Source organism: Manis pentadactyla, chromosome 16 (genome assembly GCF_030020395.1).
Source record: "Manis pentadactyla isolate mManPen7 chromosome 16, mManPen7.hap1, whole genome shotgun sequence".
NCBI lineage: Eukaryota > Metazoa > Chordata > Mammalia > Pholidota > Manidae > Manis > Manis pentadactyla.
Genome location: NC_080034.1, coordinates 7,236,418 through 7,262,126, shown reverse-complemented (window position 1 = coordinate 7,262,126; position 25,709 = coordinate 7,236,418). Strand labels below are relative to the sequence as shown.

The window sequence follows — 25,709 nt, the reverse complement described above, 5'->3', positions numbered from 1 at the left end:
GCCTTTCTCCCGCCATGTTCGCGCTCCGTGGTGGTGGCCGCTGGCTCGCGGGCCCCTTCCCCGGGCGGCCCCGGCCGGCAGCCCCGTGCAGCGGGCACAGCGCGGCGCCCCGCGCTCCGCACTTCGACGTGGTGGTGGTCGGCGGAGGACACGCGGGGACCGAGGCGGCCGCAGCCTCCGCCCGGTGCGGGTCACGGACCCTGCTGCTCACGCACCGGGCCGCCGCCATCGGTGAGGAGCGCGCGGCCGCGGGCTGGCGGGAGGGCGCGGCCGGGCCCCGCGGGCGCTCCCCGGCCTCGCCTGGTCGCGGGCGAGGCGTCCTCTAGCACATCAGGCGTTGCTGCGACTCCGCCCGCATTTTGCTGAGGAGTGAACAGTAATTGGAACATTAAGTGTGTCTTGTAGAGACTGAATAAATCATGTTTGTTTAGTGAAATACTTTTTCAAAACTATCATTCAGCTCATAACTGCAGAGAAATACACTGTTAACTGCTGTTCTTTAGAGTGAGGTTAGATGGTTACCCGAGAGATTACATTGTGTTTACGTTTTTTAAAAAAGTAGATAGGTATTACCTTTCAAAAACAAACGAAACTCTAATGAAAAAAGTATTGCTGCACTAAGATGATCATTCAATAGTATAATGTTCTATCAGGGATGGAGGGCCTCCCGCCAAAACCCATATTCATGTTCTGCCAACGCAATACGCTCAAAGATTCTTTTTAAGTAAATAACATTTCAGAGATACTTTAATAACTTCTATAGATGAGCTTAGTGAATGGCCATCTGAAAGTGTCATTTGTTAAGGTGATTTGATACAGTAATGAAGTATCAAGATTCTTATTTCTGCTTGGCCTCCGAAGGATAGTTTTGGCTTAGAAGGGTGAACTTGCATAAGAATACAGGTTGTGATTACGATTAGCACACTTAAGGGGGTGGGGGCATGGGGAAGGCAGTATAGCACAGAGAAGACAAGTAGTGACTTTATAGCATCTTACTACGCTGATGGACATGACTAATGGGGTATGCGGTGGGGACTTGATAATGGGGGGAATCTAGTAACCACAGTGTTGCTCATGTGATTTATATTAGTGATACCAAAAAAAAATACAGGATGCAAGAATTGTCCGTGTGATTTAGTCAGATCATCTGCCAATAATGAAGTCAGAGGCAGAAAATCTTTTATTTTATAATAATCTGGAAAATCACGCTTTTTGGCAAATTATTTTTACCTTTCAGATGAAAGAGAAAAGCTTCCAGAGCCTTTTTGTTCTGTTCTAAATTTTAACCTAGGCTCCACTGTGTATCAGCTGTGTAACTGTGGACAAGGGACAATTTATTTAAACTTCAGTTTCTTTATGAAATAGAAATGCTAGTACCAACTGCATTGGGTTGCTGTAAAGTTTAAGTCAGAAAATGCATGCAGATCGTCTGGAACAGTGCCTGGCCCACACCGTGATAAGATGTTAACTATTTGACGTAAGTTTATCCTTTAGTAGAGTGGAAAATGGACTGATTTATACATTTCTACTACCACTGTCCATCCCAATTACTGATGCCATACTTGAAATGTTAATAGCCTGTCTTCAGAGCACAGATAATGAATAGACTTTATTATTCCAACTACAAATGATTGGGAATAAATGCTGGCTTCCTGGAGTTGTATGTTGAGAAAGATTTTGAGGGCTAAGCAAAAGAGTGGCATATTCAGGTTTTATGCCTATATGGAGAGAGGCTCAATGCTGATACATATATTTCTTTGAGAAAAAGTTTCCAGCAATCTGAAAAGATGAGGATTTCTTTGCACTTGAATTTCACAAATGTAAATTTTATAAATAGGTATATACTAATTCAGTAATGTGACTAGAAGTAGTTTAGTTTTGAGATATAAGGAAGTGGTAGAATTCCAATAATTCTTAGTTTTTGTTTTTTTTTCATTTTCTGTATATGAGGAGGCATTTCTGGGTATGAAGGTTTGAGAAAAATGTCAAATTAAGTTCAGAGATTTTAAAAAATCAGCTGATTAAAGGCTAAGTCATACTGAGGAGTAGCAACATCTAAAATAGAGATAAAAAATTTAGATGCTACAGGAACTAAATGTGTGAAGCTAGGGAAAAAATAGCAGGAAGCAGCAGGAACATTGGTGTGCTGGAAAATACATTCCCATTCATTGTTTTGTTTTAACAAAAGCCTTATGCGTAGCAAACAATATCATAGCAAACCCCTGGGCTATGACCTCTGATCTAAAGGTATCTGAAATGTGTCTTGTCTAAAGATGGGAAGAGGATTACTTACGATTGGTACAGAGTAATAGGAAAAAAAATTGTACTTGGTGATGTCATTCCACATTTCTAGTTTATATTTTGGTTACTTATTCCTTAAAAACAAATGTTTCAGGTGTGATTATGTTATCTCCTCCCTCCCCCAAGGATTTCAAAAAGACCTTGTCTGAAATACTTACAGATGATAATGACATAGGTGATATGCCTAGGAGAGAAGGAAATGGGTAGAGCTATGAAAGACGTGAGGTTGGACCTGAGTCAATAATTAGGAATTCATTACACTAGTCTCTCTACTTCTTATCCTTTAATAAAATATTTTAACATTTGTATGTGAAATAATATGTTGAATTAGAAACTCGGGAGTGCAAATTTGTTGCTTCCATATAAACTCAAGGATAGGGTAAATATTCACTCTTTATGCTTACTGGTTTTTTTTAAATTAAGGTATCATTAATATACAATCTTATGAAGGTTTCACATGAGCAACAATGTGTTTTCAACATTCACCCATATTATCAAGTCCTCCACCAAATACTTATTGATTTTATACAAAGTGTATGGAGCTCTTTTCTAAAATAACTATGTAAGGATACTTATGTAAATAGTAATATTTGACATGTTTGAGCAAATAAAGTAGACTTTTTTTAATGCTGGTGGTGATGGGAAATTATTTGTGATTAAAAATAAATGCAAAAACAATGCAAAGAAATTACGTGATTTTTAAAAAGTGAAGATCAGAAACAAAGTATGTTTTACACTGATTTGAGAAACATTAAAATCATTATTCGTAAATACTATTTATTGCATATTCTATGCCGGACATTGTGCTAACTGGTTTATGTACACTCATTTTGCAAGTAACAAATTCTTACTCAATTAGTTTAAACAAAAAGGAGAATTTATTTTCTAACAAGTCTGCAGTTAGATCAGCTCTAAGGTTGGGTAATTCAGCAGTTCACAATGTCCAAGGATTCAGATTCCACGCATATCTCTATTATGCCCTTCTTGGATTGTCTGTAAACCAGCTATCCTCATGGTTGCAAAGTGTCCATAGTAGTTTTAAATGTCACATCCAAACAGGACAACTTTCAACAGAAAAAGGTTTTTCTCCCTGTGTCTTTTTAAAGAGGAAAAAATATTTTCCTAGAGACCTAGAGCTGTATTGAATTTTCCCACCCCCTCCACCATCATAAAAACCTTAAGAGTTTAAAAACCACATGAGTTTAAACCTCCAGATAAGACCAGGGGAATTTAAAGAGAAGGTTTCTTCTTTGGGGAAGCTTATAATTTAATTATTTCTGCAAAATAAGCAAAAAGAAAACAGCAGATGGCACTTAAGGAAAACACAATTGATTGTAATAGTGAACCAGTGCCTAAGGACTTCTTGAAAGTATGCTTGATTTCATGAAGTGAGGATTTCACAGCCACATTGCAACCTAATGACATAGTAAAAATACGCATCAAGGATAAGATTCAACAGAAACTACAGGCAATGATCTGTCTTCCAGGAGGCCCTGAATAACTCTTGCTTTCCCACAGGGACTTTGGAATTTTCTTTTTAGTGTTTGAAGTTTTTAAAATTTTTTATGAAATAATTCTGATTAGTTGTACAGATATTTCCCTATTAAACAGTATGTGCAAGGTGCTCATATATTTAGTTTATGTCTGTTCTTTTTAGGTCAGATGTCCTGTAACCCTTCCTTTGGTGGCATTGGAAAAGGGCATTTAATGAGGGAAATTGATGCCTTGGATGGCCTGTGTTCGCGAATCTGTGACCAGTCTGGTGTGCATTACAAAGTATTGAACCGGCGTAAGGGACCAGCGGTTTGGGGTCTGAGAGCTCAAGTTGATAGGAAACTCTATAAGCAGAACATGCAGGTAAGAATAGGGCACAAAAGCAGGAGAGGTTGAAGTGAGTATTTAACCATTATATTTCAACTTGCATTCTTTTCTGACAGAGAGAAATCCTAAATACCCCGCTGCTAACCGTTCAGGAGGGAGCTGTAGAAGATCTTATCCTTGCAGAGCCAGAGCCTGGGCACACTGGGAAGTACCGTGTCAGTGGCGTGGTTCTGGGTATGTACCGGTGAGAGGTGGTAAGAACCCCGTCAGAGGCCATGTGAGAGACTTCTGTTAGAGCAGACTATGGAGACGTTTTGCTTATTCTAGGAAACTGTTGTGTTTTCTCTTCATGGGTCAGGAAAACTATAAAAAGTCATAATTCATTTGGACCTACATGAAGCTCAGACAAAATGTGGGTTCATCTGCACCACCTTAGTGAAGGACTTTATAACCTGCATAATTGTCTTTTTCTCCTGGTCTTTATGTCATGATTTTTATTCTTCTTAGTTCTGACTTTACATTTTTTAAATTTTTAATTAAAGATTATTATATTTTTTCCAAAGAGTTATGTATTTTTTTAAGTCAAAATAACACAGGTGCAGAATTTTTATAAAATCAAATAGAGTCAAAAGTTGGTATGGAAAAACAATTATTGTGTTTTCCCCCTCACTTGTGACATATACTTACCTATTTCTAAACAGTATGTTTATATCTTTCTTCTCTGTCTTGGATGTTATCTATTAGCTTTTTTACGGCAGTAGCTTTTAATCCCCTTTTCCTTCTCTCTATCCTTTCAGTATAATTATACCATAAATGTTAGTTGATAGTATTTATGTTGTTATAATTATTTAATTGTTCACTGCAGATCCAAGTAGTGTGTCATGTTTATTTCCTATACCTCTTTGTTTTGCCTTGGGTTAGTAATTGCTTTTTTTCTATTTGCTCATTTTATCTTTGTACTTGTTCAACTTTTAGAGAAAAAAACTATCATTTTCTTAATCCTAAAATAATTATCAATTATGTTTTTTCTTTGATGCTTCCCTCTCAGAGACACTGACTGCCACAAGCCCCAACAATCTGCTATAATCAGGACATTTGCTCTCTGTCCGTCTGCACAGATGTCATTTTGAGACTGCCTTTCAGTACTTTGCTGTGTTACACCATCCCTTGTTTCCTGGGCCCCCAGTTGGTGTCGATTTTATTACCTCATTTTGCTGGAGTACATATTTCAGCTTCCTGAAAAAAGATTCATGGGAAGTAGGTTTTTTGAGTCCTTGCATATCTAAAAATGTGTTCTACCCTTAGGCTTGACTCATAATTTCCTTCAGAATAGAATTCTAATTTAAATATTTTTTTTTCCTGAGCATTTTGACAGTCTTTGGTTTCCTGTTTTGCTGTTAAGAAGCTCAATGCATCTCTAATTAGCAATCACAATATAGGTAGGTCACAGGGAGGGCAATACAGCATAGAGACAACAAGTAGTGACTCTTTAGCATCTTATTACTATGCTGATAGACAGGCACGGCAGTGGGGGGTGAGGACTTGATAGTATGGGTGAAAGCTGGAAACCACAATGTCATTCATGCAAAACCTTCATAAGAATGTACATCAATGATACTTCAATTTAAAAAAAAGTTAAGTAACCTACCCAACACCTTACAGCCAGGATGTAGCAGACCTGGTATTTTTAGTCAGAGCTGAGTAAGCCTAACCACTATAATATACTGTTCTATAAACAGAGATACAAACAAAATAAAATGATGCTATCTATTAAAAGCCAAAAAAAACCCCAGAAACTCAGTGCATGTTGATTTAAATTTTTTTGCATATGACTTCTTTTTTTTCCTTTCTGTAAGCTTCTAGGGTCTTGTATTTGTCTCTGGATGTTCCTTAGTGTAGTCTTTGTTCTCTCTGTGTGCTGGTGCTAGGTGTTCCCTTTTAATCTAGAATTCTGTGTCCTTGTTTTCTGAGGTATTGTCTTCTATTATTTCTCCATGCTCTCTTTTTGTAATTACGATCTCTTCCTGGATTGGTCTCCTAGGTTTCTTTCTATTTTTATATTTTGTCTATTTGCCATACTTTCTTAGGGGATTTCCTTAACTTTACTTTTCAAATCCTTACAATGAATTTTTAGGATTTATGATATTTTTCACTTATAAAGTGTCTTTATCTGGGTTGTTTCTTTTTCTTACTTAGCATCTTGTTCATGATTTCTCAATTTCTCTAATCTATAAAGGATTTTAATTCCCAGTTTTTGAAGTTCCCTTTGCTCTACACTTGTTTTTCCTAGGCTACTTTATCCTGTTTGCTTATTTGGGCTGTTTACTGTCATGTGTACAGCCTTCTGCAGGTGTCTAGGGATCTTTGGTTGTCCAGATTTTTAAACGAGGCATCAAAACACTGGAAGATTCGTGTTTGCATAGCTGATTTTACTGCTTTATAACTTGCTGTATGACTTTATAGTTTGGTGATTAGGGATTGAACTGGACTTTTTGTTTGGGAACTCCCAAATATCAACGTTTGCTAGTTCTCATGAGAAGAAAGTAGAAATCAAGGGGTTACTATGGCTGCCTGCTAGCTTTCTGGGAATAAAATGGTAAGAGGGGCTGTGCTGGCAGATCTTACAATTTAAAGTACAGATCCTGGCTTAATTCCCCTAATTTAAAAATTAATTTTTATTTTAGATTTCTTAACTTTTTGAATGGGGAATACCTATACTTGGTAAAAAGTTTAAAGGGGACAGAAGATTATAGAATTAAAAGGTGGTCTCTCTCTCTCATCTTGTCCCCTAGCCAACCAGTTTCTTCCTCAAGAGCATTAATAGTTTCCTGGGCAGTCTTTCCATCGATACATGCATATATATGTATCTTCATGCATATGTGTTAACATGTTTCTTTTTCCACATAGCAGCAGCATATTAGAGTGTTGTTTTTTTTAACCACTTAATCTGTGTTTGCTTTGCTTTGGGGAGCTATGTTAATTTTTCAAGTTTGTGTTTTCTGATGATTACTTAGTAACTATGATTTTATTTAATATGCTTAATCTTCTCTTTCTTCTGTCAGTGTTTACTGACTTCCTCCCTATGAACAGTTTCTAAACTAGTTTTATTTTCATTTCATTTTCCCTCCCTTGCCTCCTTTCCTCTCCAGATTTAGTGATTGTATTGTTTTTATTAGTGTAGACATAAACGTACTTCTGTTACTTAATTTAGTATCTTTAGATACTTTTTTTTTACCCTGACTATATATTGTAGGCCCAGTAGTACTCTTTATTGTGGTAAAATGTACATAACGTAAAATTTGCCTTGATGACATGATATTGTACATAAAAAACCCTAAAGAATCTACTCCAAAACTACTAGATCTAATATCTGAATTCAGCAAAGTTGCAGGATACAAAATTAATACACAGAAATCTGTGGCATTCCTATACACTAACAATGAACTAGCAAAGAGAAATTAGGGAAACAATTCCATTCACAGTTGTATCAAAAAGAATAAAATACCTAGGAATAAACCTAACCAAGGAAGTGAAAGATCTATACTCTGAAAACTACAAGACACTCCTAAGAGAAATTAAAGAGGATACCAATAAATGGAACCACATCCCGTGCTCATGGGTAGGAAGAATTAATATTGTCAAAATGGCCATCCTGCCTAAAGCGATCTACAGATTTCAATACAATTCCTATCAAAATACCAACAGCATTCTTCAACAAACTAGAGAAAATCGTCCTAAAATTCATATGGAACCACAGAGACCCCGAATAGCCAAAGCAATCCTGAGAAGGAAGAATAAAACTGGGGGGGGTTATGCTCCCCAACTTCAAGCTCTACTACAAAGTCACAGTAATCAAGACAATTTGGTACTGTCACAAGAATAGACCCATAAACCAATGGAACAGACTAGAGAGCCCTGATATAAACCCAACGATATATGGTCAATTAATAATATGATAAAGGAGCCATGGACCTACAATGGGGAAATGACAGCCTCTTCAACAGCTGGTGTTGGCAAAACTGGACAGCTACCTGCAAGAGAATGAAACTGGATTATTGTTTAACCCCATACACAAAAGTAAACTTGAAATGGATCAAAGACCTTAATGTAAGCCATGAAACCATAAAACTCTTAGAAGACAACATAGGCAAAAATCTCCTGAATATAAACATGAGCTACTTCTTCCTGAATGCATCTCCTCAAGCAAGGGAAACAAAAGCAAAAATGAACTCATGGGACTACATCAAACTAAAAAGTTTCTGTATGGCAAAGGACACCATCAACAGAACAAAAAGGCATCTTACAGTATGGGAGAATATATTTGTAAATGACATATCCGACAAGGAGTTAACAACTAAAATATATAAAGAACTTACATACCTCAACACCCAAAAAGCAAATAACCCGATCAACAAATGGGCAGAGGATATGAAGAAACAGTTCTCCAAAGAAGAAATTCAGATGACCAACAGACACATGAAAAGATGCTCTACATCGCTAATCATCAGGAAAATGCAAAACCACAATGAGATATCACCTCACACCAGTAAGGATGGCCAGTACCAAAAAGACTAAGAACAACAAATGCTAGCAAGGATGCAGAGAAAGGGGAACCCTCCTACACTGCTGATGGGAATGTAAGCTCGTTCAACCATTGTGAAAAGCAATATGGAGGTTCCTCAAAAAACTAAAAATAGAAGCACCATTTGACCCGGGAATCCCATTCCTTGGAATTTACCCAAAGAATACAAATTCTCAGATTCAAAAAGACATATGCACTCCTATTTTTATCACAGCACTTTTTACAATAGCCAAGAAATGGAAGTAACCTAAGTGTCCATCATCAGTAGATGAATAGATAAAGAAGATGTGGTACATATACACAGTGGAATACTATTCAGCCATAAGAAAGAAACAAATCCTACCATTTGCAACAACATGGTTGGAGCTGGAGGACATTATGCTCTGAAATAAGCCAGGCGGAGAAAGACAAGTGCCAAATGATTTCCCTCATTTGTGGAGTATAACAATGAAGCAAAACTGAAGGAACAAAATAGCAGCAGACTTGGAGACTCCAAGAATGAACTAGTGGTTACCAAAGGGGAGGGGTGGGGAGGGAGGGAGAAGGGGATTGAGGGGTATTATGTTTAGTACACATGGTGCCGAGGATCATGGGATAAACAGTGTAGCACAGAGAAGGCAAATAGTGAATCTATGGCATCTTACTACACTGATGGACAGTGACTGCAGTGGGGTGTGTGTGGGGGACTTGATAATATGGGTAAATGTAGTAACCACATTGTTTTCTCATATGAAACCTTTATAAGAGTGTATATCAATAATACCTTAATAAAAATTTTAAAAACCATAAAATTTGCCTTTTAGCCATTTTTAAATGTACAATTCAGTGCCATTAAGTGTATAAAAAATGTGCAGCTGTCTCCACTATCCATCTCCAGAAGTTTTTAATCCGCCTACATATGTACCCATTAAACAATAACTTCTGTTATCTGAAGAATAAACCTACATTCTCTGTAAAAGACAAAACCTTTATATGTCGATTTCAACTATCTTTCATTTTCAGCCCCAAACTTCATTCCTGCACTACTCAGTTATCATTCTCAGTTCCCCAGTTTGTGAGCTTTGCAGGGCAAATTAGTTCATGCTCATTGGTATCTTCTCTTCAGGTTCTTAACTATAGCCTTCTCCCCTCTGCTAGAGCATGTTTTCACTCTTCCAATCACTGCCTGTCTTTCAAAAATATTTAGGAATTTCTCATCATTTGAAAAGTTCTCTTCCATTACTTGTCCTTGTGGTTTTATACCTTTTTCCCCCTTTATTTCATTTTCTTGGAGTTTCAGGAGGGAGAAGAAATCACGTGAGGTAGTCATATTTAACAAGTCTAATATAATTAATTTTAAAAATTAACAGACTAATTTCAGGGCTGATGTGATTTTAGGAACATGTGAATCATGATAACACATTATGTTCTCCCCTCCAGCTTTCTTGGATTCTTGAGTTGGATTTAATATTTTTTTAAGTTTCTAAAGACAAGTTTTTCTGTAGTTCTCATGTGAAACAATCACATTCCCATTTGGTCTATGGTCACAGAACAGATTTTTACTTTCTCTGCTGCTTTAGCGGATGGGAGCACGGTGTGTGCTGAGAGCGTGATTCTGACCACTGGGACGTTCCTGAGAGGTGTGACTGTGATCGGACTGGAGGTGCATCCAGCAGGACGCTTAGGGGATGAGCCTTCCATAGGGTTGGCCCAGACTCTGGAGAAGCTGGGGTTTGTGGTGGGAAGATTGAAGACCGGGACTCCACCTCGAATTGCCAAAGAGTCCATTAATTTCAGCGTTCTGAACAAGCACACCCCAGACAGTCCATCTGTACCCTTCAGCTTCATCAATGAGACAGTGTGGATTAAGGTAAGATCATTTATGAAGATCCAGCTTTAAAGCTAATAATTGCTATTCACAGCAGGATATGGCCTAACCACTTCTTTGCTTTTTTTTTGTAGCAATCCACTTTACATCACTGTTACTTAAGGTACAAAAAAGTGATTTTTGAAAGGATTAGTTGATTTGGCTAATTGGCTGTTTCCCTAAGTTCTTACATTTCATGACTTTGATAACTTTGCCTGTTTAAACTTTTTGAAACAATTTCAGACCTATAGAAAAGCTGCAAAACTTAAAACGCACTCTCACAAACAATCGAAATTTGATCGTTAATATTTTACTCTACTCTCTGTATGTAGAGAGACATACAGATATGTGTATATGATGTATGACACAGTAACAGCACACATACTCTTCTCTTTCTCTGACACATTTGAGAGGAAGCTGCAGGGGTCATGACCCTTTACCTCTTAAGTACTCCAGTGTGTGTCTCAAGCACAAACATGCTCTGACATCACCTCAGTGCAGTGATGGACTTGGGAGAACTTAACGCGGATCCGGCCCTGTGACCTAACACACGGTCCCTGGTCAGACTGTGCTGGTCACCCCAGTGTTGTCATTTACAGCAACCTTTTTTTTTCTAACCTAGGATCACAGACTGCATGTAATTGTCATTTCTCTTTAATCTGGAATAGTTCTTCAGTTTTTCATGATACTGGTATCTTTTAAGAGTACAGGCTGCTTTTGCCTATCTTTTGTATTTAAAAAAAGTATGTTGTATGTTTAGAATTGAGGACTTAAAATTGACGGTCCTAGTTTCTGGCGAGTATTATTCTGCCAAGTGGTGCCAAATATTCCTTATTTTAAGAAAGTCAGTTTTATGTTTTTGCTTTGGTAAAGTACAAGTTGTGATACTTTCTTAGTGTGTATATTTTTAATTTTTTCATGGTAAATTGTCAAGTTTACAGAAAGTACTAAAAATAGCATACTGAATTTCTATGCATCCATCACCCAGCTCCAACAGGTAGCTTTTTTGGCCTTTTTGTTTCATCTTTCCTGCACACTTTATTCTTGCTGAGTCTTAAAGCAGTGGTGATGTCAGACATTGTTTCACTTAAGATAACTCTGGTGTGTGTCTTTCACAGATGATAAAGTTGTGTAAACCAAGCACAGTACTGTTAGCATACCCAGCAAAGCATACTTAACGTCACCCAGCACTGTTCAGTTTTCCCAGTTTAAATGCTTACTTTAAATGTTTACAGCTTATTTAAACTGTTTTTTAATAGTTGTTTTAAACAAAATAAGGAGCACACATGGCATTGGGTGATGTGTCTTATAACAGTTACCCACCCCCCTGCCCCCCGCTTTTTTTTTTGACATTTATATGTGGAAGAAACTGAGTCATTTGTTCTCTAGAATTCCCCACATTCTAGATTTGTCTAGCTCCTCCATTCTCTATATTTCCTGTGAACTGGTAGATCTAGAGGCTTGCTCAGATTTCGGTTCATCTCAGGTTGTTTGGGCAAAAATATTTCACAGGGAGTACTCGGCATTGTGCATATATTTAATGTCTATAAGAGCACGTGCACAGCGTGCAGAAGAGGCAAGGCTCATGGAGACGCTACACAGTGTGGTGAGTGGTTCCTGTGCTTTAGCCAGAGGACCAGCTGCCGTGCCACCTGACACACACCAATCCGCGAGTGGACGAGATTGTCCTGGACAACCTTCACCTCAACAGTCACGTTAAGGAGACTACGAGGGGACCCCGGTAAGGATGTGACCCTGGGGCTCAGTGACTGTAAGAGATGATGTCAGCCCTCTTGTTGGTTTCATTAAATGTATGTATTTCAACGTCCTGTTCTAGATACTGCCCATCCATTGAATCAAAGGTTTTGCGTTTTCCAAACCGGCTACATCAGATTTGGTTGGAACCTGAAGGTTTGGATTCTGATCTCATCTACCCCCAAGGGTTATCTATGACACTGCCAGCAGAATTACAGGAGAAGATGATCACATGCATCAGAGGCTTGGAGAACGCCAAGATGATTCAGCCAGGTACAGAGAACCCTACTCCCCTTTACTGTGGGCTCAGCATCCTGTCACGCAGTGAGATCTGAGCTGCAGTTCTGCTGGCTTAGAGCCTCAGGAGACAAAGCCCAACAGCTGTGCATTTAAAATAGTCTTTGTTTTTGAAGAACATTTCATGGTAATTCTCATCTCTCTCCCTCGTGGCAAACGCAGCTCCATTTTTGTTCATTTTGTGCCATTTTCCCGGGCAGGCTATGGCGTTCAGTATGACTACTTCGACCCCCGTCAGATTGCTCCCTCTCTGGAGACTCGGTTGGTGCAGCGGCTCTTCTTTGCTGGACAAATAAACGGCACTACCGGCTACGAGGAAGCTGCAGCTCAAGTAGGAGGCGGTGCAGACGCGACGGGGACTTCACCTGGTGTTCCCCCTTCAGCGCCTGTTACGGGGACTGTAGACCTTACAGCTCACGACATAAGGAGACGCATTTCTGCTTCAGGGCCTGTGACATGGCTACCGTGTACAATAGGATTTTAAAAAAACTCTTGTGGCTTTATTATCCTTTTCTGAGCTCCTAGATTTGGTACTGTATTTTGATTAGATCCACTATATTGCTTCTGAAGCTTAAAAAAAGAAAATTTAGTTCTTTTAACATAACTTTATTAAAAAATATTATCCCTTTTAAGTGGAAAATTATGTCATTTGTAAGTGGGAAAAAGCTCGAAAGGTCTTAGAGGTGGAGTTTAAAAAAGATAGCCCATGTAGGCTTATCAGGAATGCTACGTATTTTTGAAACAGTGGATCACAGCACTGTACAGTGGTGCATCCCTGCATCCGTTCCTGAGGAAGGACCCCATTTTCGGTCTCGGCCCTTCTAGGCAGTGCCTGCTTTCTCACCGCCCCACGTTCCTCCCAGGTGGTGTGAGTGGGCTGGCTCTGTTGCGCTCATCATGGCCTTGTAACCATTTCAGCCGTCTTGTAGGGCGTGGTGGCTGGAATCAACGCAAGTCTTCGGGTCAGACACAAGCCTCCTTTTGTCATCAGCCGGACAGAAGGCTACATAGGCGTCCTGATAGATGATCTCACCACACGCGGGACCACCGAACCGTACCGCATGTTCACCAGCCGGGCGGAGTTCCGTCTGTCTCTGCGCCCCGACAACGCCGACAGCAGGCTCACGTTCCGAGGTACCGCTGCGCCCTGCGGCCGGGGCCCCTCGTCTCCAACACCTCGCTCATCGTGTCCCTCCCCTCCCTGCTCTAGGGTATGAGGAAGCTGGCTGTGTGTCCCAACAGCGATACGAAAGGGCTGCTTGGATGAAGTCTTCTCTAGAAGAAGGCATTTCTGTGCTAAAATCCATTGAGCTTTCAAGTTCTAAATGGAAAAAGTTAATTCCAGAGGCTTCTATGAGTATTGATAAAAGTCTACCACTCAGGTATGCATTTTTAGTATAGACCGTTCTCACTTTTTACAGAAAAATGAGATCATGACAGAAACACTGCCTATAGATTTCTTACCTGCGTATTTTAAATGTTTACTTTGGGCTTCATTTCAAAATCCTATAGATGTAATTTCTCTCTTTATCCAATATTAAAAATATATATGATTCCAAATTATTATTTTTTTTCTTTACATAATTTCTCAGGGGCTCCCAGTGAGGTTTTTCTGGCTATTTTGAGATTTAGAGGTTACATACCAAGAAAAATAAGTTACCTGCTTTCTTTTATAGGCATGGAGCAATTAGAGCAGTCTCAGCTTATCTGGGAGCTCTAGCAAGGAAACCTCTTTGATTGAGTGTTTTAAATTCTTTAGACTTACTTGAAGAGTCCCTTGTTGCATTTTAGGTTTTTTGTCCTTGTTTTTACCATTCTGGCTATAGGGACTCTATGAGTCTAATGAACATTAATGTAGGGCTTTTTGCTTCAGAGATACATTTCTAAGGACCTTGCAAAATTCAAAATTTGCGTATCTCACCACTGCTTTTTCCCTTTAAAAAATATCTTGAGCTAAGATCTAAGCTAATGAGGGTGGGAGTTGCTTAGAAGTCTCACATCTACAGTCACAGCCACGGAGAGGCCCATATGGCATTGATCTTGCTGCTGTGTCCCAATGTGTTTTTCCTTTTTTCTTAAACCCCCGTTTTCCTTGCCCAGGATTTTGTGAACTTGGTGTTACACCAATTTCAGTGCTGCTTTTTATTATCTCTGCTCTTTCCAGGTGCTCTCTCCTTATTTAACAGCCTGGTGTGATATATCCTGTTGGCTCTCATCTCATCACAGTGTTTTGTCATTTAATTCCCAAGTTTTAATTTTCCCAGACATTTCCCAAAGCACTGGCATCACTCAGGGGATATGAAGCAGATGTTAAATTATATTAACAGTAAGTGTTAAAGAACGTGCATTATGGTCACCCAAACCAGGGGATCTCATTCACGGGAATGAAGCCTGATTCATAAGTAAGGGTGATGATATATCTGTTCACCAGCTAAGTGGCACTGGGAGATGGCAGAACTGTAAACATAGTTTATAATTCACTCATTTTCCAGGTATTTGTTTTTTAGATTTAGGAGGGCTCACATTATTTCAATCTTTGTGCAAAGAATGTATAACATTATGCTTTGGTTTGATCAAATATTGTGCTATCTCAAATTTATAGAATCAGAATTTGCAGTGAATGTGACCAGTGTGTATCGAGGTGTAGGGGTAAGGGGTGCTTGTCAGCAGTCCACAGTGCTGCCTGATGAGTAAACTATGAGTGAGGTGGCCCTCAGCTTTATATTTTTCCCAAACTCTTCCCATGACTAGCCCTTCTGTCAAAGTGATTTTTTTGAAAACATAATTGGCCACATGCTTTTTAATTCAGGTGTCCTCCCCTTTAGGAGAAAGCAGGGTCCCAGCCCCCGTATTTTATTTCAGCCGGATAGTTACAGTCTAGCATTCAGCCTTCCTAAATGAGGCTGGATACATAAAGCTAATCCATGTCTAGAGACATAAAACTAAAAAGATGAAAAATCAGTCAAATAACTGCATCTGCTGCATGCGTGCTCAGCTCTGAGCTTAACACTGACAAGTGAACCAACTTTGAGAAGAGATACACAAGTGCATGTGTACACACATTACTCACAGGCTTCACAGGGAAACACATGTTATTAGGAAGCTCACAGATTATCTCATGTTACATTGAAGTGTGCTAGCTTGTCCTGACTGCCAGAGTTCTGCTCTCTGAGACTTAGAACTGACTCAAAGGTCTTGAAGTTTGGACTTGAGAACAGCTCCCAGCCTTGTAGACAGATTATTTAAAAGCTTTTACAAGTTAGATGGTCAAGGGCTTTTCTCTGAGGTCACCATCCCATTAGATTTTGAGTGTTCAGAATTTACCAAAAAGGTAATGTATTAAAAGAGAGAGACCAAAGTTAGTAAATAGAAATAAAATGAATTAAGGCAGGGATGTAGGGAAACAGTAACCATCAGCGAGGCCTTGTGAGAACCAAACAAAATTAGAAGGAAACAGTATTTTGCAGTCTTGGGACCCCTGGAGTGAGATGAGCCAAGCAAGGGCAGTGTTAGGATTCAACCAAGTAGCACCAAGGTCTCGGCAGCAATGGAACTCATCATGCACAATTTTTAGTTGCCCTGGCAATAACCCTTTGAACAGATTATAAATAACCAAAAAGGGCACACGTAAATGAAGCAAGTAAGAATTAACAAAGCCACGAGTGGTCTAGTCATCTCCACTCAGGGGAAGGCTGAGGGGGTGCTGGTGACAGCAGAAGAATCTGAGCCCAGTGTAAAGGACTGTACTGGTCAGAGCAGCACCCGTGGAGCCCCTCACTCGGGAGGTGAGGCATGCCTGAAGCTTCTCCCCCTAGTGTGATCCTACCACGTGCCATTGAATCGAGTCACTGCAGGCTTCACCTCATCTACCTGTCAGCATTTTTACTTAGGCGTGTTCCTTTGCTGAGCCATGTACATTGCCTGGGAATTTTACTGATCGGCAGCATTAGCTGCAATATTGTTCTCCTCTCCCCTTGCTTTGGCCCAGGAGACTTTAGTGGACGGTGGAAAGTAAAAAGCCAGATCATGGAAGTGGGACTGAGCATGAACCGTCAAAAGTTCACAGTCCCCAGAAACTGGAATGGACTGTGCTCACGTAGGTGAAAGTGTCACACTGAAGAGTACTCAGGAACCCCTCTAGCATTTCCATCAGTTTGTTTTGCAGAGACTTAAAACACAAGTGTCCTCTTGTTCTTAGTTCGGGGTTCTGCAGAGCAGGAACTCAGCTGGTCCCGAGCCTGCAGAAAGGTAACTCATTCACAGGACCTGGGCTCTATCTGGCATAGCTGTAAATTCCTGAGCAATCCCATCAAACCCTCGTTGCCAGAGAATGCTGTCTCACCAGGACAGGGAGGATAGTGGATGGGAGCGATGCAGACTTCACCAACGACCGGCCCCCTGCGGGGGGTGAGGGGAGAGTCCCGCTCTGACGTTGCAGAGGCCCTGGCGCCACAGGTGCTGTGCCCGCCTGCTGGCCTCACAGAGGCTTTGGAGTACCTTCTGATGTGACTTATACTGAGACTTGGTATTATTTCCAAGGAATCTTGTTCTTAATCTGGTGTGAGTGACACAGGCCCTTATGGTAATGAAACCTTTGTGTATTGGCAGTGCTCTAGATGTCCTGAAGTATGAGGAAGTTGACATGGAACGGTTAGCCAAGGCCGCCCCAGAGCCCCTGAAGAAGTACACTACATGTACACAGCTAGCTGAAAGACTGAAAATAGAAGGTAGGAAAAAATAAGTTTTTACTCAAGAGGTCTGTATGCTCTCTTTTCCATGTGTTCACATTATGAATGGACAGCAGATCTGCTGGGAGCTCTGTGTCCAGAAGGGCCGGTATTGCCGTAGAGCCAGCGTAGTCCTGGGCTCTGCTGCTCAGAGCAGGTCTCTGGGCTGGCAGCGTCGCGACACCTGGGAGCTTACCAGGAGTGCAGAACCTCAGGCAGGCTGCACCTCAAACCCACTGAGCACAGGCCAGCACCATTCCCAGGTGGCTGCACACTCACGTTTGGGGCTTCTGTACAGCTTTCCTGTGCCCAAAGGAAAGCTTGCTTGAACTTTTTACATTTCCCCCATCTAATGTTCTAGTAATGAGAAAATAATACTGTCTTTGGCTTTGACAATATACTGAAATACTTGATCATTAATAATTACTTACTTTGTATCGGGCAGAGAAATCCAGAGCCGGCCACTGTAAATTACAACCCGGTGCGCTCTCGGCTTTGAGTGTCCGGACCAGCGAAGCCACGGCTGATTTTTGTAGTCGTGCTGCATTTTTAAAAAAGATTCTCATTGTTAAAAGAACATAAGGGATGTGAACATTCCCCAGGAATGGGTTGTTTTAATTTGTCTGATTTCTCTCAGACTGTTCAAGTTCAGTTGGACAATATCCACCATATCATAGATAAGTTTTCACAAATACCTAAGGTGCCTAACTGGTTTTCTTGGTTTCACTGGAGATGGCTGGTTATTACAGGTATGCTTTGGTTATGTAACTATACTCCTATTATGTTAATGTGTGTGCACAATTTAAGTAGTAGCTTAAAACCTATACATGCTGAAGTTACTCTACAAGAAGATATGTCAAAGAAATAATCAATCTTCCCATGTTTTCTTCTGCCTGCTACTTCTATAGCTTTTCTTCTTCCTTCCTAATTACAACCCTTAAATAGAATTCGTGCCTTATATCAAATTTACCGAGTATCATAATTCTTCCAAGTGGTAAAGATACCTCAAGACAAATGCTGGGCATAGAAGCTACAGGGCATAAATATGCAAGGAAATAAAAAGCTAACCTTTTCAAACAATAAAGCTTCTCTCTCACTTACCAACTTTACATTTCCCTGTATGGCCCCGGAAGATGACTGGTTAGCCAGAGACGGGTAAGATTCCTCAAGGGAGGAACAACCTAAGACAGGCACAGTCGCAGGGGGGTCATCAGGTGAGAAATTGGGGATCAACAGAGGTGAGGCTTAGAACCTCCCCCCCTGTTCTGAGAGAAATCTTCTGCATCCGTGGATGTTTTATTGCCCTTGTCTAGCTTGGATTAACACATAGTCTACAGGCACACACCTGATCATCTACATTTGCTCTTACAACACTAAACTATGTTTTCTACCTTTATCTTGTATCTACCTACCACTTCAGCATTTTATTAAAAATAATAATAATAAAGAGAGAAATGTGGTATCCACATATAAATCAAGTATAAAAACCAAATGAGTATTCATATTGGAACTGTTTATAGTTCATAATGCATGAGCAAAACCGAAAGTTTCTGTGATGACTGCCCTTGTACTGCTCACCATGTAACTTATTCACTATGTAAGAATTTGTTCTCCATGTAAGAACTTGTTTGTTATGCCTCAGAAGATTGGAGACTGATGAAAATTAGGCTTGGGGTGTATTAATGATTGTGCATTGAGCATTGACTCCCCTATACAGAATTTTATTGTCGTTAACAACCATTTGATCAATAAATATGAGAGATGCCCTCACAAAAAAAAAAAAAAAAAAAGGACAGACTTCCAATGGTAAAATAAATAAGTAACCGGGATGTAATGTATAGCATAAGGAATATAGTCAAGATATTGTAACAGCTTGGTAGGGTGATAGCTGCAACCTAGAATTATGTATATAAATGTTTTATCACTGTGTTGTACACCTGAAACTAATGTAATGTAATACTGTGCGTCAACTACCCTTCAATTAAAAAAAAAAAAAAAAAGATTCTCATTATGAAAAATTTCAAACATAAGAATATTGAGAATAATATCACTTTTCTGCATTTTGATAGAGTTTTTTCCCGAGGAGGAAAATTACGTGGAGAAAAAGGCAGAGAACGGAATAGGTGGGAGAAGGATAGAAGTCATATGAGGCTGTACTGCTCAAACAGGAAAGGACCCTACACCCCTTGGGGACCAGCCCAGGTGCTCAGGGTGCTGCATTCCATCCAGCACAAGCCGCGGCATTTTCCTTTGGTTCCAGAGAGGCCTGTCACCTTGCTGTGCTTCTGCTGTTTACATGACCCGAGTGCTACCTGCCTGCCACCACACACATTAACAAAAGGCTCACCGGAAAAGGAAACTCACTGAAACTCTAGAATCTAGAATTGTTCTTCCAAATGACTGGACACTAGCAATATACTCATGTTTAAGAAGTAATGTTAAACTATACTTCAAAATCATGGCTTCTTTATTGAGGAAAAATTACTTTATTGAGTCATAAAATTATATTATAATTTGTACTAATTTGCTCTATTACTATATATGCATACCAATATATAGATTACTGCTATATATATCCCAGAAGGATAACGACATGCCCGTAGTCACTGGTAGAGCCAGGCTTGGAGCTGATATTTTTCTGGCTGCCAGTGAGATGAAGGAGGCAGGTGCTACCAAAGCCTCTAGGGAAGACTCACTTTCTTGAACAGGGTAAGAATGCCCACCTCAATTTAGGTTTTAAAACAAGTTTTGAATTTAATTTTCTAAGATCAGAATGCTTTAATCACAAAATGATTGCTGAATTATCTTTCTAATGTCATTTCTGAGTATAACTTTAGCTAAATTATTTAAATTAATGTGTTACCATCTAAGAAACTCCACAACTTAAAATTACAGCTTTATATGGGCATTATTCAGAAAAAGTTTTCTTGAAGAAACATTCTGTCTTTAGGACTTAAAATTCAAAACCACAGCCTGTTGAGGGAAACGTTCCACCTAAATTTGCACTTGAGAAAGCAATTTCTTTTGGTTTACTTTTAATTTTTCACATTTTTGAAATGAAAAGAGCATGCAATAAATGACCAGATAAAAGAGTACTGTAGTTAATATGCAGGATACTCCCTTTCTTCATTTTAGCCTCAATTTCCTCACCTGCCAAAGGGAATACCTACCCCACCTATCTTGGGGTGTTGAGTATGGGATGAGACACTGTATGCACAAGCTCCTTGTAAACATAATTAATTTTGCTCACCAGCCACTTATGAATTGGTGCTCTTCTATCAGCAACAAGAAATAAAGGAAGTTCAGCGAGATGAAGCTCTCCGGCTGCCAGAAGACCTGGATTATCTGACTCTTAGGGGTGTGTCTCTGTCCTCTGAAGTCCGAGAGAAGCTACATTTCAGTCGCCCACAGACGGTAAGACAGCACGCAGTGGATAGAACAGGTTATAAATAAAGAGCCAGTGCTTTAATTTTTTGAACCTGGATTTACAGTGGCCACATATTTTATTTCATTATAAAAAACAACCTCTTATTTTCATATAGGTCTTTGTATAACACATGCTGATATGTTTTTATAAAGAGATGAAAAAGCTTAGTCTAAATAAAAAACTAAAAGTCAAGAACAGAGTTGATTATTCTCTGGTTCCAGCCATAGGTTAAACCATTACTGTAAACTATGTAAGTAACTTAAACCACATTAGGGTAAAATGTAATACATATCAGGATTTTCAGATCACTGCCTGGATCCCTCCCTAGGGTCCCATAGTGTTTCCTTAGAAGCTACTAGAAGGAAGAGGGGGCCACAGAGGTCCCCTGCCCCACGCGTGTGTGTATACGTGCACATGCGTAAACAGATGAAAAACTTGATTCTGTAGTACATACTGTCAAACTTCTAATACCAACTATTTAAAGCTTGATAGGCTACCTTTATTCTGATTCTGAGATGCACATTTTAACATCTCTGTAACTGAACCGTATGTTAAGAATTGATGATGTGTCATAGTTTAATGGGTAGTGTTTTTTGGTTTTTGTGGTGGTTTTTTTTAGTAGTTAGTGGTTCATAAAATGGCATTTAGCAAAAATATAACCTATAAAAAGTTTTGGGAAAAAAAAGATTTTTAAAGGGAAGAGCAATTTCATCAACAAAACATGGTGTTCTTAGAAATAGCCATCATGGAAACCAGGCAAATAGGCCTTGACCTTTATGATTCCATGTATCCTGTTCCTTCTGGACCACGATCTAATAGGCAGTCATAGGCTGCACTGCCTGAGTGACAGTCTCTAGCCAGATGTGACCGCTTACGTTAACTAAAGTTAAATAAAATTCAAACACCCCTTCAGTCACACTAGCCACAGTTCACATGCTCAGTAGCCACATATGGTGTTACAATGCAAATAAAGTAGTATAAAAAGTCTGTTATCACAGAAGGTTCAGTGGACGTCACTGGTCATCAGATTTCACAACCCCTCTTCCACAGTCGTGGACACGCAGAGTTTGGAAGCAGTTGCTAGACTCTCCTGGTAATAAAAACTGACGTGAACGGATGGGCTGCTTAGTCGTTATACCACTTAGAGGAAGTATTCATACATTTCACTGTAAAAATACACCACAGAAATGTTAACAAGACTAGTTCTAGGTGCTGCCCTGCACACTGCTGAGGATGTTGTGTTCATTCAATGAAAAAGTAGGTATGCTACCATCTGTTAGTTATGTGATCTTGAACAAATGCTGTGATTTCTCTGAGCCCCAATTTCTCCAGTTTGGCAAAATGAAGATATTATAATATTCCCATTTCCTTTATCTACTTGACAAAGTTATTTTGAAGATACATTAAGATAGTAATTTTGAAAATATAAACTAATACACAGATTATTTTTAGGGGGAAATAGATTTGGTTTGATTTGACATAGCTCACTTAGGTTTCTCTTGTGGTTTCATTCTTAGATTGGGGCTGCTAGTCGCATACCTGGAGTGACACCTGCTGCCATCATCAACCTGCTCAGGTTTGTGAAGACCACCCAGCAGAGACAGGGGGCTTTGAATGAACTGCCCAAAACTGATCCGCGCCTGTGCGATACAGACAAACTTGAAGAGAGACAGTTGTAGCTTTCTACTCATAGAAGACTTTTAATCAACATGAGAGCATAATAGGAGATAAGCAGCATTATATTGGACCCATTAAAATAACCTTGTTAGTTCTGATGGGTTTGTCATCAGCTCATGAACAGGATGGAGGTTTAGTTGTGCTGTTTGCCTGTATCTCAAAAAGCAGTTGTAAAGCCCTCCTTCTCCAGGAGCCTATTGATGAAGCTTTGTGCAATTGTTCCTCAGAGATGGAACAGTGGACCTACAAGTAAAGCTGAAAAATACCAGCTTCCAGATTTGCCTGTTCACAAGGGCTTGGGCCATAAAATGTAACAAAAGTGAAGCTCTCATCCTTCAACTGGCTTTGAAAGTTAGTGTTGTCTGCTTTGTTGTGGGTCTGGAGGTGATTTCCAAGCCCTCCGATTCTTAAGGCTAAAAATTTTAGACTGTATAAAATCATCCATAATCATTTGGCTAATTTCCAATATTGGAATGTGATATTAGTGTAAAAGTTGACTTCTAAGATTGCTGTACTTCTGGAGGAAATCACCACCAGTAATTGCCTTTGAACATTAATAAAGACACTGTAAAACAGATTAGAAATCATCAGTTTTTCCATCATCCACAGTGTGGAAATGTTTTGGTAACCTGGTTGAGGGAGAATAAAGGTAGTTGTTTGATATCATACAGTATTTTCTTTGACACTCTAAGGCACAGTTTCTTAGCACTGAAGACAAATCTGTAGTAATGGGTGACTAGCATTGCTGTTTAAGTCAGAACTGACATAAACCCCGAGGGGTGCTGGCCTTTCTCTTCTAACAGTTCTTCAACAGTGTGGCCGCAGTTGGTCAGGTGGGACGACCAGCAGCCCTCTGGCTGACTCCTCGGGCCCGCGACCTCTCCAGATAGACTGGAAAGTGAACACAGTCCAGTGGGCCGAGGGCCCTGCTTCCACCTGGAGGTGCTGCTCGGGTCTCCGGTAGCTGTCCAGGGAGACACCCTTGCATCAGCTCCAGGCCAAAGCAGGCACGCGCGGCGGGCAGCAGCCCCAGAGTCACCTGGGCTCCAGATCTGTAGGTGAAGCCTGAGTATGCGGGTGAGGCAGCCGAAACCTTGTTCTGTAGTCGTGTTTGGCTGCTTGAATGCTCAGTTTTCATGGATTTGTTTCATAAAGTCTAGGTTGGCAACCAGTGAAAGGTACTTGTAACTTGGACTGTCCAGCAATGCGGAATTCTTTGGCGTCTGACGCAGTCATCTCACAGAGCGGCGGCTTTTCCTTTTGTCATCGGGGCCACTTTAGGGCAGAATTCTTACTACAGAGGCAATACTGGGTACAACACTAGATTGTGTTTCGTTAAAAGGTATTTTAGCACTAGAAGGGAAATCACTGGTTTTAAATTGCTTCCTGGTTAAGGAGTGAAACAAGTGAATGGGGGGCTTACTGAGTGGAGTATCAGAAAACATCACCTTGAGGGACCGGAAGGTCCCTGACAGCAGTGATTTGGGCCGGGTGAGAACTGTGCTTGTCAGTGAACTTAAGCTTTATAATGTGATTCCATTAGTGGTAACTCGTTGAAAATGTTTGATGGAAAACATTTGTTTTAGGTTCTGCCATTTGGTTTAAATGTGAAATCTTTTTAAATCCATCATACAAAATACGTTGACTTATATAAAATTATGTCACTTAAAAGAGTATTTCAAAACAGCCTCCCTTTTGGTGCTGTGAGCCAGAAGTGCTACAGGCCACAGCACCCTGGGAAGTCAGCTGAATATGTAACCTTGCCCAGTGGACCTTCCTGCTAGAAATCCCCCAACAGTGATGACCGTCAGCCTCCGGCAGAAGGTCAGCTTTCCTCCACCCGTCACAGACCATCCTGCCTGGTGGTAGAAAGGCCAGGGCCTGAAGTTCATGTGGACAGGAAAGAGGGAGCGGCCAAGAAACCCCCAGTGTCTAAAATAATTGGTTAGGGGATGGAGGGAGGGAAGGTGAAGACAGGCACCTATAATTAAGTCATTATGACCTTGAATTGTGAAGTTACCTTACAGCCAAGTTTGAAGTTTATTACTGATACTTTTTAAGTATTTTGTCATTTTTGAGTCTCACCCTAGCTTAATTGTCATGGCTTTTCCACTTCAGAAATACCACCTCCTAGAATGCAATGCTGTCCAGAGCAGTCCAAACAGTCTGGATACCCCAGGGAAGCCAAGAGATGCGAGGGGCTCCTGGGCCGCAGAGCCGTGCAGGCTGGGAGGCGCACAGGGAAGACAAGCCGCTCCTCCCGGGCTCTCTTCCCACAGGAGTCCTGTTACTGCGTGTTCCGCATTCCACCTTGACTTTAATACTGCCTTACCTTAGCCTCATGATTCAAACCTCTTGGATACAGGCCACGCCACAGTTGTAGACACCCAGGACATGCTTTTTGGAGGAATGAATATTACGGAAGAGATGACAAAACTAAAACGAGTGGGTAATTAAGTGGGATAAAATATTTGTGACATGAGTATTAAGAACTATGTCCTCTTCAGCATAGAGAATAATATAGTCAGTGATTCTGTAACATCTTACTACATTGATAGATAGTATCTGCACTAGAGGGGGTGAGGATTTAATATGTGTAACTTGTACCATTAAAGCCAATACAACATTGTATAGCAACGATACTTCCAAAATAAAACTACCTTCTCTTGTGATTGCCTATGTCATTAAGTACAAACCAAAACCACATGGGATGCCATCTCACAAATGTCAGGATGGTTATCATCAAACAAAAGTTTTGACAAGGTGGTGCAGGAATTGGTACTGAAACCTTTATGCACGGCTAGCAGAATTCTAAATGGTGCAGCTCAATGGAAAACAGTTTGATGTTCCCCAAAATTAAGAGTAGCATCACCATATGACGCAGCAATTCTACTCCTGGAGGTACACCCAACAGAACGGAAAGCAGGGTCTCAAAGAGCCCTGGCTCGGGTCAAGCAGAAAGGTGGAAGTGCCCAAAAACCTGTTCATGGCTGTGTGGCATGGCTAAACAAAATGCACGTGAACGAACAGAACGTTTCTCGGCCTTGAGGGAATTCTGACACCTGCTACCACATGGATGAGCTTTGAGGACATTACACCAAGTGAAATGAGCCAGTCACTAAAAAGGACAAATTCCATAGATTCCACATGAATACCGAGTGTGGTCAGATTCAGAGTAGGTGCTTGCCAGGAGTTGAGGGGAAGAATGAGGAATTCCTGTTGACTTGGTACAGAATTTAGTTTTGCAGAACGAGTTCTCAAGATTTTGGTTGTCTT

General features: G+C 40.3%; 1 protein-coding gene across 3 annotated transcripts; it reads left to right on the top strand.

Annotated features, from left to right (window-relative positions):
* Positions 1-14: 14 nt before the first annotated feature.
* MTO1 (mitochondrial tRNA translation optimization 1) lies at positions 15-25,105 on the top strand. Of its 3 annotated transcripts, none has more exons than XR_005030929.2 (12): positions 15-231; positions 3,959-4,158; positions 4,239-4,356; positions 10,264-10,553; positions 12,179-12,291; positions 12,388-12,578; positions 12,803-12,933; positions 13,532-13,736; positions 13,813-13,984; positions 17,211-17,329; positions 20,612-20,743; positions 22,274-25,105. XR_005030929.2 is itself a non-coding variant. In XM_036916200.2 (12 exons), the coding sequence occupies exons 1-12, from the start codon at positions 15-17 to the stop codon at positions 22,433-22,435; spliced, it is 2,079 nt and encodes a 692-aa protein (XP_036772095.2). In that variant the 3' UTR covers positions 22,436-25,105. The 3 variants fall into 3 exon arrangements, 1 of the variants encoding a protein (XP_036772095.2); XR_008994462.1 differs by lacking the exon at positions 22,274-25,105 and adding an exon at positions 19,911-20,038 and having other exon boundaries at positions 20,583-20,713; XM_036916200.2 differs by having other exon boundaries at positions 20,583-20,743.
* Positions 25,106-25,709: the final 604 nt, after the last annotated feature.